General features: G+C 41.9%; 1 protein-coding gene across 1 annotated transcript; it reads right to left on the bottom strand.

Annotated features, from left to right (window-relative positions):
* Positions 1-1,824: 1,824 nt before the first annotated feature.
* LOC130519950 (NACHT, LRR and PYD domains-containing protein 12-like) lies at positions 1,825-13,456 on the bottom strand. Its single transcript, XM_057023555.1, has 11 exons — positions 13,404-13,456; positions 12,059-12,160; positions 11,676-11,788; positions 9,757-11,575; positions 8,657-8,830; positions 8,373-8,546; positions 7,896-8,069; positions 5,893-6,066; positions 5,512-5,685; positions 3,908-4,081; positions 1,825-2,477 (listed from the first exon to the last, which is right to left on the bottom strand). The coding sequence occupies exons 2-11, from the start codon at positions 12,157-12,159 to the stop codon at positions 2,297-2,299; spliced, it is 3,258 nt and encodes a 1,085-aa protein (XP_056879535.1). The 5' UTR covers position 12,160; positions 13,404-13,456; the 3' UTR covers positions 1,825-2,296.
* Between the last annotated feature and the right edge of the window lie 244 nt (positions 13,457-13,700).

Raw genomic sequence — 13,700 nt, forward strand, 5'->3', positions numbered from 1 at the left:
ATTTATTTTAAAATCTGAAAGTTTATCTTCGTACTTTACATGATTTATTATTTGTACAAACGTGGTGCAAAGTAATTCATGATTTGTTAAAAAATGTCAGTGGCTGGTAAAAATGGGACATTGTGATTTCCTAGGACAGTTGGAGAAGTGATCATTTTAAAATGGTTTTGAACATTTTTTTTTCCAATTTGAAAAACACTGGCACTAAGACAAAATATAGAAATAAAGTGTTTCATATTGATATTTATCTGTTCCCGATCTTGTTAAATCATTGTTGATAATGACATTTAGTTAAAGGTAAATTGAGCAAATTGGCTATTTCAGAAGTGTGTATCAGACTGGTAGCCCTTCACATTATTCAGTACCCAGGAAGTAGCTCTCGGTCTCAAAAAGGTTGGTGACCCCTGCACTAGACTATATGAGGTCATTTTAAAATGTTTCAATGAACATTGGATCAGTCTGGCCCTCGGCTTGGAGCTACATTTTTTATTTGGCCCTCCGTCCATTTGACTTTGACACCCCTGATTTAAATGAATCAGTGTGTTTCCATCAGTGGTTAAAAATCCGATGAATGTGATCATCAAAATGCACAAATTCTGTCTTAAATCAGTATCAGCTGTCTTTGTTCATTTAAATATATCGAGCAGTGATCCAGGATTAAACGTTGCTGTTGTCCAAGATTACTGACTGATCCATGATGTGTAACAGATTTCTATTATATCGATTAACGTGAATGTTTGCATTGAAATTTGACAGAAATCTGCAGAATGTAAACTGTATAAAAGTTCACTTTCACAGAAACAGTTGCAGTCTCATTATGGGCTGTAACTGTAGGAGCTCCAGCTTATGTCATTAGAATCTACATGATTCAGTTTATTCATGCTTTTAGTGCTCTTTTGACTGAATTTTACCAGATAAAAATGTACCTTTTCTGCCCCCAATAAGAGTTCCTCTGTGTTCTGACTTTTATTAGCACACGGGCAAACAAGGAAACACAGGAAATAGTCCGTTCTTCAGGCTCCGGGCCCACACAAAGTCTATGGGTTGCAGGCTCGGGGAGTGGGTCGAGCAGAGATGGAATGCGGAACCAAGGGGGAAGGACGTAAATCCTCGGAACCGTGCAGTTCCGCTGACAGCGGCAGGAGTGACAGAAAGGGGCTTACAGGAGAGGAGGCTGACGATGTAGCGGAGCAGACTGGGGACGAGCAGCAGCGACGTCGGGGCCAGGCGGAGAAGTCTAAACCAGGTGAGCAGACAGGAATCAGAAACGCTGAGGCAGAAGTCGTAGTCAGGGGCAGAAAGCAGGTAGGTTGTCCAGGGAACAGGCGAGGCAGGCAGAACGAAGACAGGCAGGGTCGGTAACAGGTAATCCAGCAGGGAAATAACTCTGGAAAGTCTCACATCAAAGCAGAAGAACAATCTGGCAAAGAGTGAGAGTGCAGGGGAGGCTGATAGCAGGGCATCAAAATTGGGAATGAGCTGCAGCTGTGCTGCAGGTGAGTGGAGCAGAGGCAGGGGGACAGGAGGGAACTGGGGAAATGGAGCTGTGACAAACGGTGATCTATATGAACCTATATGTAGCTATAGCGTCATTGGCCTCCACTCCAGCCACTCCTGGTTGTTCCTCAAAAACACTGAGTTTTTAGTGGATGCACAATCTGTGGAAGCCAAAATAGAAATTTCTGAACAGCCAAAGTTCTTGCAACAAAAATATAGTCCCCAATTAGGTTGTTTTGTTATCACACGACCCCGTCCCCATTATCTTAAGAGAATATAAAAGAATGAGTGGAGACAGAAGAGAGAATGAGACGTTTTTGGCACGTGTCGCTCTTGATTTTGTGTTTATTTTTGCAGTAAACTTAAAGGAGGCCTTTACACTTTATGTTTGATTAAATTTAAGATGATATTCCATTCTTGACATCTTTAAATTTACAGTATTCATGGGAGTTTTATTTGGTCATTTTGCTTCTTTTTATTTCCTATTTCCCACATTCATAGTTTTTATTAGATTGCAATAAATCCTATAACATTGAACAGATTGACTAAAGTCAAATGACCTGCGGTTCCCACCGATAGCCGTTATTCTGATGGGTTTTTGCTGGCTGCAGCTGAAATATTCCAATGCTCCATGTCACAGAGACAGTAAATACTAAACCCTAAAGATTCTGAAGGCATGATGTAAAACTGAATTTTTCATCTATGGAGGGAGTAGACGGCAGATGTTTCCACAGATGCTCTTCACCAGTGGTCAGTGAGTGATGCAGCAGATGAGCGGGAGTTGACTGGCTTCAACCAGCTACTGACTCAATGTCTCCAGCCCATAGTGTGGATTCTCGACGAGATCAGACAGCAGCTTCACTCCTGAATCCTGCAGCTGGTTCTGACTCAGGTCCAGTTCTCTGAGATGGGAGGGATTGGACCTCAGCGCCGAGGCCAGAGAGTCACAGCTGATCTCTGATAACCTGCAGTCCCTTAATCTAAATAAAGAAGGGAAACTTTGATAAGGTTATAAGTGAAACCAGTATTAATCTGAAAGGTTAATCAAAGGCATGATCTGTAAATATTTAATTTAGTTACAGGTTAAAAAATGATAATAATATGTAATTACCACAATTCCAACCTCTCAGGTCTGTTCCAAAGGAGAATATATATTGTTCTGGCCCTCACTCTTCCCAGGTTCTCCCACCTCTTTCCCTCCCATCTCATCATGGAGATCCATCTCACCTGTGGCTCATCTTTAAAGGCACAACGGCTGTTTCCGACTCCACACCCTCGTTCCCTGTTCACTACTCACTACATGGGGGACATGGATTGAGTGAACTACGTAGCTCACTCAATTTAAAGTTAGTATTCAGACAACGGCGTCATTTACGGCGCACGTAAAGTGACGTCATGGTGTCGCATAATAATTCCGAACTGGTCGCCGGGAAAAGTGGCCAGGTCCATTTAATTATTTTAACCCATCAGAAATACATTCAGCGGTCATTTTATGAAAATGCAATATTTTACCCTATCATTAACTTTATATAATAAAATGAAATATTAATGTCAATAATAATACAATAATAATTACTTATTACCTAAAATAATTAGTGTCCCTTGACATTTTCAAGCCAAGATGTGATGGAACATTCTCAAGTCATATTCTGCTATAGTGAAAACATTTAATAAAGCAATTTTTCATCAAAAAATGGATCAAAGCTACTTTTCATCTTTGTAAATATTCTTTTACTGAGATTCTGTCGCCTGGTGAGGAACAGACGATTCCGAAAAACAATTTTAAGTGAGGGGGGGATCAGTGAAGATTGATTGATTTGTTTTTTTACACATTTATGTTGTAATATTTTAAGATGATCATATTGAACCCCTACTGAAAAAAAATCTTATTTCCAAAAATTTCATATATCAAACCGCACAGTAGAAATTACGTTAAAAAATGTATCCCATCAGCCTTTACGGCTGGGGGCTAGGGTGGATACATTTTCCGAGTTAGGGTGCTCGCTTGTATTTTTCGCAGTGCATTGTGGGATACATTGAGTGCACTACATAGGGTACAGCGATGCTCACTAACAATTCGGACACTATTTCAAAATGGCGTCCACACTATTGAGAGCACTATGTAGGGTATAGGGGGTGGTTTCAGAAACAGCCAACCTGTCTTAGATGACTTCCTGTCTCCCTCACCATCTCCCTCCTCGTTGGCTGGTGTCTACCAGGCACCCTCACGTAGTTTTGTCTAATTTTGGTTACCATCTGTCGGCTTTTTCATTGTCCTTAAATCAATTTATCATGAATAAGTGGTCCCCGTGTGGCCCTCCCTCCTGAAGGAACTGGGCACAACACACACACTCAGAAAGTGTGAGGACCCTCGGATGGAATAATGGACATTTTTGAGAATGGTGTTTACCTCAGAGTTTCCAGTCGGCAGTTTGGAAAGTGGAGAAAACCACAGAGCAGCTTCACTCCTGAATCCTTCAGCTGGTTCAGACTCATGTCCAGTTCTCTGAGATGGGAGGGATTGGACCTGAGCGCTGAGGCCAGAGAGCCACAGCTGATCTCTGATAACCTGCAGTCCCTTAATCTAAATAAAGAAGGGAAACTTTGATAAGGTTATAAGTGAAACCAGTATTAATCTGAAAGGTTAATCAAAGGCATGATCTGTAAATATTTAATTTAGTTACAGGTTAAAAAATGATAATAATATGTAATTACCACAATTCCAACCTCTCAGGTCTGTTCCAAAGGAGAATATATATTGTTCTGGCCCTCACTCTTCCCAGGTTCTCCCACCTCTTTCCCTCCCATCTCATCATGGAGATCCATCTCACCTGTGGCTCATCTTTAAAGGCACAACGGCTGTTTCCGACTCCACACCCTCGTTCCCTGTTCACTACTCACTACATGGGGGACATGGATTGAGTGAACTACGTAGCTCACTCAATTTAAAGTTAGTATTCAGACAACGGCGTCATTTACGGCGCACGTAAAGTTACGTCATGGTGTCGCATAATAATTCCGAACTGGTCGCCGGGAAAAGTGGCCAGGTCCATTTAATTATTTTAACCCATCAGAAATACATTCAGCGGTCATTTTATGAAAATGCAATATTTTACCCTATCATTAACTTTATATAATAAAATGAAATATTAATGTCAATAATAATACAATAATAATTACTTATTACCTAAAATAATTAGTGTCCCTTGACATTTTCAAGCCAAGATGTGATGGAACATTCTCAAGTCATATTCTGCTATAGTGAAAACATTTAATAAAGCAATTTTTCATCAAAAAATGGATCAAAGCTACTCTTCATCTTTGTAAATATTCTTTTACTGAGATTCTGTCGCCTGGTGAGGAACAGACGATTCCGAAGAACAATTTTAAGTGAGGGGGGGATCAGTGAAGATTGATTGATTTGTTTTTTTACACATTTATGTTGTAATATTTTAAGATGATCATATTGAACCCCTACTGAAAAAAAATCTTATTTCCAAAAATTTCATATATCAAACCGCACAGTAGAAATTACGTTAAAAAATGTATCCCATCAGCCTTTACGGCTGGGGGCTAGGGTGGATACATTTTCCGAGTTAGGGTGCTCGCTTGTATTTTTCGCAGTGCATTGTGGGATACATTGAGTGCACTACATAGGGTACAGCGATGCTCACTAACAATTCGGACACTATTTCAAAATGGCGTCCACACTATTGAGAGCACTATGTAGGGTATAGGGGGTGGTTTCAGAAACAGCCAACCTGTCTTAGATGACTTCCTGTCTCCCTCACCATCTCCCTCCTCGTTGGCTGGTGTCTACCAGGCACCCTCACGTAGTTTTGTCTAATTTTGGTTACCATCTGTCGGCTTTTTCATTGTCCTTAAATCAATTTATCATGAATAAGTGGTCCCCGTGTGGCCCTCCCTCCTGAAGGAACTGGGCACAACACACACACTCAGAAAGTGTGAGGACCCTCGGATGGAATAATGGACATTTTTGAGAATGGTGTTTACCTCAGAGTTTCCAGTCGGCAGTTTGGAAAGTGGAGAAAACCACAGAGCAGCTTCACTCCTGAATCCTTCAGCTGGTTCAGACTCATGTCCAGTTCTCTGAGATGGGAGGGATTGGACCTGAGCGCTGAGGCCAGAGAGCCACAGCTGATCTCTGATAAACTCCAGCTGCTCAATCTGAAAAATGCAGGATGAGGTTATATGGTGCAGGTCTGCATGTTATCTGCGTCAGTACTAAACCTACGTTAGTTCTTAGTTGGGTCGGACCTGAATTCACGATATTACAAGGAATTTTTTTTAATGTGGTGCATCACAGCAGTGTTGAGAACAGCCTCACTTCACCATCTTAGCAGCTGGTATATAGGTAGAAAAATGAAGACTGACCTGAGCCTCTCCAGTTTACAGTTTGGACTCTCCAGTCCAGAACAGAGCCGCTTCACTCCTGAATCCTGCAACATGTTGTGGCTCAGGTCCAGAACCCGCAGATGGGAGCGGTTGGACTTCAGAGCTGAGGCCACAGAATCACAGCTGGTCTTGGATAAACTGCAGCCTCTTAGTCTAAAATAACAATTATTTTGAGAGAAGACAAATAAAAATCAATATGTACCAGAGCAAAACACAGCTTACAAGCAACAAACCTCTCGTCCTGCACCGGCTTATCTGCCGTATGTTCGTATTTTGGGTTCTTTCAGGGCGGTTGGACAAGATCTACACCGTATGTAAAGTGTGTGTAGGTCAAAATACCTTCCAAGTTTGTGAGACCACATTTCTCAATAGCACTCAACTCTTGTCAGGAGTTGGGACAAAGCGACCCACTCCTGACAGCTTGTGGGCGATGCTGCAGTGACCCTGCAATCCCTACACTCTCTGGTGAAACCAAATCAAAGGTTTTAGACACTGCTGGATGCTGGAAGGGTGGCTATAGTCTGGACGCATCGTTCCCCTGACCGCACATTTCTCCAACAATGATTGGCAGCTGGTGTCACTTGTTCTCCAGATGAGAGAAGGAAAGAGAGCCCCCCCACAGTGTGTTTGATTGCCCCACTGCAAGCTCAATGCTGCCAGAAAACATTGCAGGAGCATCAATTCCCCTCAGGGCATCAACAAGGACCTCAGGAAAAGGTGCAGCTGCCACCTACTACAGACAAGCACACTGAGCTGAGATTCAAAGCCCTCTCCTCCCAAGAGAAGAGCTTGTTTGTTGGAGGCTCTTCTGGGCGATACCTGGTGCCACAGCTCCAGCTCAGCCCGTCTCTGGAGCTGAGGTGGAGCTTAGCAAGTTTCATGGTTCTCCACCACTTCCTCTCGCTGAGGACCTTCTCAGCTGGTGGTTTCTGCTCCACCTTCCAAGTTGAGCAGGTGATACTTCTGCATTCCTGCCGCCAGTGTCTCTGCAGAAAGAGTCTTCTCTACTGTTTTATATTATATTATAGAAAATTAGGATTTTTGGTTGATGTCTTAGATGTTGTTGACTAATTGCAGCTTTTTCTTTAATAACATAGAAAGATTCGATGAGAAGAGAAAATGTATTATTTTATGAGCTCCTTCCACTACTATTATATACACATACTTCCATATTGTCTTAGATTGCAAGCTGCATTTATTGCATCGTTCATAGAAAGTCATATTTGTGAGGACAAAAACTCAAATAAGGTCATTTTCTTTAATGATCATTATAAAAGAAGGAGGCGATGAACAAACAGATTTATATAAAAATGTGTGAAAACTTATGGATGGAAACATTTTTAAAATGGTTGCATTGTGTAGAATCGGTGTAGAATCAACTTGTTGACTTCTGATTTGGACTCCAATGGAAGTGAGGTGCAACAATTGTGGATGCTGAAAGCTTCAGATCTTCATGAAGGTTTCTGTGGTTGGACTGACCTGCTGCCCCTTTAAGAGGGAGGCAGGTTTGGGCTTCTGGCTGGAATGAAGCCACCTAAGATGAGAATGACTGCAGGCTTTCGGTACCAAGGTTTAACAGGGCGGTCACTTCACACTTGGGCTTTTCTCTTTTTTGGGATGGCTTTTCTCAGTAGAGAAGGGGCATGGCACACTGCAGCAGCTTTCTTTTTGGGTTTTCTAGTTTTCCTTCTGATCTTTAAAAGACAGGAAGAACCATTTTTGATTGGTCTGAATGTTTGGGCGGTTTTGTGGCCAGCCTAAAATAAAACAAGACAAATCTACAACTGATACTTCCTTTCTAGTCATTGATGACCATCCTCACATGGGACAGATTTCCACAACCAATTTAATACTGCAAATCTGTCCTGTGTGGTCTTTTTTCTGAGAACTGTAACACTACGTTTATAACAAAGATCAAACATGTAAACATTTATTGTCTAACTAGTTACACCTGGGAAAGTACTGGATCATCTCTGACTGACCTGAGAGTCTCCAGCTCACAGAGAGGATCCTGGAGAGCACCACAGAGCCGCTTCACTCCTGGATCCTTCAGCTGGTTCCAACTCAGGTCCAGTTCTCTGAGATAGGAGGGATTGGACCTCAGTGCCGAGGTCAGAGAGTCACAGCTGTTCTTTGATAAACAGCAGTCACCCAGTCTGGATAAGGAATCATGGCAAGAAATGATCTCTTATTGGAGGAAATGTCATATTACACTTGCTCAAAATCATTATTTCATTTTATTTCATTATTTAATCAGGGCCCTTGGAGTCAGGAGAGCTCTGGCCCCCACTGATAAACTGGGATATTACAGCAACACCATAGTTAAAAAGTATCTATAAAATTGACTTTCTATGGCTCATTTAAATTCATACTACACTTCTCTTCTCCAAAAGTCAATGGAGTTTATCTTGAAGCCTTTCATTGTTTAGTTGTTATGTCGAAGATAAAAGAAAGCTGACCTGAGAGTCTCCAGCTTACAGAGAGGATCCTGGAGAAAACCACAGAGCAGTTTTACTCCTGAATCCTTCAGCTGGTTCCCATTCAGCTCCAGAACCCTCAGATGGGAGGGATTGGACCTCAGCGCCGAGGCCAGAGAGCCACAGCTAAGATCTGATAAATTGCAGTAACACAGCCTGGAAAAGCAATAAATGGGGCAAATAAAAACACATTTCTAAATATGAAAATGAAGAGAAAAGCAGAAAATGTAAAGAAATTTAGAAAAGACCAACAGAGGCCTTCTGACCTGAGCGCCTCCAGTCTGCAGTTTGGATGCATCATTGCAGAAGACAGTAACTTTACTGCATCTGTCAGGCTTTTGTTCTCGCTTAAGCTCAGCTCCCGTAGATGAGAAGGGTTTGACGTCATTGCTGAGGCCACAACTTCCCAATGACTCTTTGAAAGAAAACTACCAGACAGTCTGTTGTGTATGAAACAAAAATAGTGAGTCAAACTTTGGGATTTCTAATTAACTTATCTGAGAATCTACCTCAACACAAATGTAGCTCATTTCCTGGAAAAGCTAAATTCAACACCGTAGAGCAACAGTTTGAACGACCATCAGATCTGAAATGCAACTGAATTATTCTTAACATTTGTCTTATTTTAGAGCAGCTCATTATTACTCAATATTTAAAGTGATTACAGCAAATGGTTTAAAGAAACGTGCATCTTTTTATCTGTCTATCGGCTCTTTGGATATTTTGCATTTCATACAATTTGTACGATCGTGCGTCAAGTCTTAATTCAGCGATCCGATCGATGACATCAGTGTCTCTGGTTGCATCGATTGCCCTCAGCTTCTGTTATATCTGCCTGTTTTCCTTCAAATCATTTTCACTGCACCTTTTGTTGCTAGTGATGAAGTTGCCACCTAACGGGTGTCGAAAGGGTCAAACAACTTTGTGGGTCACATAAAGGCTCCAAACGGAACCGCCACAAAGACGTAAAACACCCATTTAAACCAACGAGGCCGGCTGTTTTTACGTTGAACAAATGAAGCAAAATAGTCACGTGTCATTAGTTAAAATGTGTTTTTCTGTTGTTTGAATACGATATATACAAACAAACAAAAGTTATTTAACTACATGACAATAATTTAATGATAGTAAGTTAACTTGCGGCTCCTATTATTCCTGCCTTATGTTGGTTTGTCTGGATTGAACTTTGAACTTATATCCAGCCAGTGTTGAACATTTCTGAATTAATTTTTGTTTTTTTAATTTATGGACGCTGCAATGGAAATAAAGAATTGAAGGAATGACCACTGGAGGGGGTATTGCGACCTGACATGATCGACTCGGTTGATTTAAACGCCGATGTCCGGCCCCAAAAATCTTTACTTACTCGGCCTTCCTGCAGTTCCTCACAGCTGGAATCAGGCGACGTCGTCCCTCATCTGAGGTGTTGTACTGCTGCAGGTTCAGCTCATCCAGAACCTCCTCTGACATCTGCAGCAGGTAGGCCAGAGCTGAACAGTGGATCTCTGACAGTCTCCTCTCTGATTTCTTCTCTGACTTCAGGAACTCTTGGATCTCCTGATGGACTGACTGATCCTTCATCTCCATCAGACAGTGGAAGATGTTGATGCTTCTCTCTGGGGAGATTTCATCACTGTTCACCTCCTTCAGGTTGTTGAGGACTTTCTGGATGATTTCTGGATGGTTCTCCATCTGATCCAACAGTCCACCCAAGATCCTCTGATTGGACTCCAGAGAGAGACCATGAAGGAAGCGAACAAACAAGTCCAGGTGGCCATTTTTACTTTCAAGAGATTTCATTAGTGCTCTCATGAGGAAGTCATCAAGAGATGTGGCTGGATCGTCATTTAACAACCCAACAAAACAGGAAAAAGGGTTTGGTTTCAAATATTTTAGGAAAGACTCCATAATCCTTTCATTGATGGTGTAACAGTGGAACATGTAGACGGCAGCCAGAAACTCCTGAATGCTCAGATGAACAAAGCAGTAGACTGATTTCTGGAAGATCACACTCTCTCTCTTGAAGATCTCTGTACAAACTCCTGAGTACACCGACACCTCGGAGACGTCCAGTCCACATCGCTTCAGGTCTTTTGAGTAGAACATGATGTTTCCTTTCTCCAGATGTTCAAACGCCAGCCGACCCAACTTCAGAAGGAGTTCTTTGTCAGCCTCAGTCAGTTCCTCTGGTCTCTGCTTTCCTCCATACTTCTGCTTCTTCCTCTTTATCTGAACCCTCAGGAAGTGTGAGTAGAGGTCAGTCAGGGTTTTGGGCAGCTCTCCTCTCTGGTCTCTGGTCATCATGTCCTCCAGAACTATAGCAGTGATCCAGCAGAAAACTGGGATCAGACACATGATGTGGAGGCTCCTGGAGGCCTTGATGTGTGAGATGATTCTCTTGGACAGATCTTCATCACTGAACCTCCTCCTGAAGTACTCCTCCTTCTGGGAGTCAGTGAAGCCTCGTACTTCTGTGATCCTGTCAACACACGAGGGAGGAATCTGATAGGCTGCTGCAGGTCTGGAGGTGATCCAGATGAGAGCTGAGGGAAGCAGGTTCCCCTGGATGAGGTTCACCAGGAGCACCTCAACGGACGATACTTGTGTGACATCAGAGATGAGCTGATGCTTGTTGAAACCCAGTGAAAATCTGCTTTCATCCAGGCCATCAAAGATGAACAGAAGTTTCCAGACAGTCAGATCTTCTGCTCTGATCTTCTGTAATGTTGGATGGAAAACATGAAGCAGTGAGAGAAGACTGTGCTGCTCATCTCTGATCAAGTTCAGCTCCCTGCATGAGAGCGGAAGCACCAGACTGATGTCTTGGTTCTCCAAACCTTCTGCCCAGTCCAGACTGAACTTCTGCACTGAGAAGGTTTTTCCAACGCCGGCGACACCGTTGGTCAGAACCACTCTGATGTGTCTCTGTTGCTCAGATAAGACTTTGAAGATGTCCTGGCACTTGATTGGAGTGTCCTGGATGTTCTTCTTGGAGGTTCTCTCAAGCTGTCTCACCTCATGTTGTGTGTCCACCTCCTCACTTTGTCCCTCAGTGATGTAGAGCTCAGTGTAGATCTTGTTCAGCAGGGTTCCACTTCCTGCTTCATTAGTTCCTTCAGTCACATGTTCACATCTTCTCTTCAGACTCATCTTATGACCTTCTATCACCTCCTGCAGATCACCTCCTGAACATAAGTAAACCAATGATTTCCATCTATAATAAATCATCAACACAACTACAAATTCATGACATCACAAGTTCAATTTTATATTGAACAATTTTACTTTGTTTGGGCTTCATTTCAGCATCTCCAGATCTGCTTTCAGATTGTGAACAAGAGGACTCTCCTGGTGGAGCTGACTGGTCCCAGTTTGATAGGATGTGCTCCCCCCTCTCACTATGAAACACATCTCTATTAGTCCTTTGATTTATAGGATGAAAAAACCTGATCAAGACTCAATATTGTTCCAGCATTTATGTCTGAATTCATCTTTCAGTTTAAACCTGATTCTTGTTTCTAATCAACAATATTCACATTAAGTATGTAACTATATGACTGTCTGAGGTTTAAGTGTTAAACATCTCCAATAATAAACTCACAACCTGCTGCTGTTAATGTGACTAACAGCTGGCACACAAACACATCATCATGCTTTAGTTTTCTTACATTTTGTCTGAACTTCTGAAGTCTATCATTCTACCTTTGGACCAGTCACTCTTCAGGGACACCCAGCTGGGCACTGTGGCCTCTGCTCTGTCCTCGTCCATCCTGAGGAAACATCAGAAATAGTGATGAAGGTAAATAATCTGTAGAGGTTGTAGTTAAATAATCCCAATTCACTGCATTTTTATCAAACAGGAACATTTCTAATACATTCTGGATAACAACTGAATCAATAAATCAATGATGTATCTGTATAATTCTCATGTTTTCAGAGTTTAAGCTGTTTTTTTTTAACTGTTCCCTGCAGTGAGAAAAGAACTGGCACCTTTTCCAGCCCCTCATCCTGCAGCACTGAATGTGCTCTAAAGTTCTTTCCAGAGCAAACGTCTCTGCACTTGCAGCAACATGTTGTAGTCATGGATCCGTGAGAAGAACCGGATACAGGAAACGCCCCCACTCTGATCCAAAAACCCAACTGGTAGCCAACGGTGGTCCGGCAACGACGGGGACGCTGGTCCATCGGCCCGACAACACTGGTTTTCCACAGGCCAACATGGTGAAAGGACTGTCTTCAGCTCAGCCAATAAATGATTTGGTGCTCCATAAACATATTAGTCAGGACTTTTTAACTTCCCTCCTTTGTTCCCCTCTTCAATTATTTCTATAATCCAAGTCCTCAAAGATCACTGCTCTGTTTAAAATAGATGAAAGAAATGACACCCACTCCTGCATTTCTTTCACAGTGGTTCCACAACATAGAACAATAAACCACTGTGAGAAAACGTGCAACATGAACCCAAAATCCTGTTGGTGTCCTGTGATCCTGTGTGGATTCATTTATTTAGTTATTTTGAAAGTTTTTTGTCTTAAATAATACCAAAATATCCATCTGTAACCTGGACTGTTGAACAACTCTAATAACTCTAAGAGCTTTTCACCTGTCACAAAATGTCGCTCTTCCTGCTTCGTCTGAAGAGAATACTTTCACTTTTAAAACCTAATCAACAGCTTTATGGCGTGTATATATTACTACCATTAAAGCATTCTGGGAGGGTTTAAAGTTCTTTTAGGATCAGTAGCAAAGACCAGAAAAATAAACTAAACTTCACTTAGATTCTAAGCTCCCAGGGGGGCGCGCCCCACTATTTGAGAAGCGCTGACTTAGAAAGACTATTCAACTATAACTAAAGCCAGACAATAAGAAAGTTAATTAAGAACTATTCATTTATGATGTATAACGATGTTTTGTGCTAAAACTAAATATGAAGTCTAGTTGATTCAAATCTTGATTTTTATCTCCAAACACAACTGTCAATTCTTTTCAATAATGCTCTTCGTTTACACTCACCTGGTTGGTCTTCCGTCTTCCTGCTTAGTCTGAAAGGAATACTTTGAAAAACTCGTTTGTTGGGTTCCCAGTTTCTGGGAACGTTGTTGCTGGTGTCTACCTGCAGGGACCTGTCGCTCCCTTTAAGCTCTAAACTTTGCGGTTCTGTGTGTAGTTTGTTGGTTTAAATATTTTTGATGAATTCTGACAACGATGACTGAAACTGTCAATGACCAATAGAAAGTTCGTCCATTTTTCTACTGCGTCACACATTTTCATTATTTATTGTCATTTTTGGGTCTAAACTGGACCAAGTAT

This window comes from Takifugu flavidus, unplaced genomic scaffold (assembly GCF_003711565.1).
Source record: "Takifugu flavidus isolate HTHZ2018 unplaced genomic scaffold, ASM371156v2 ctg258, whole genome shotgun sequence".
Taxonomy (NCBI): Eukaryota; Metazoa; Chordata; class Actinopteri; order Tetraodontiformes; family Tetraodontidae; genus Takifugu; species Takifugu flavidus.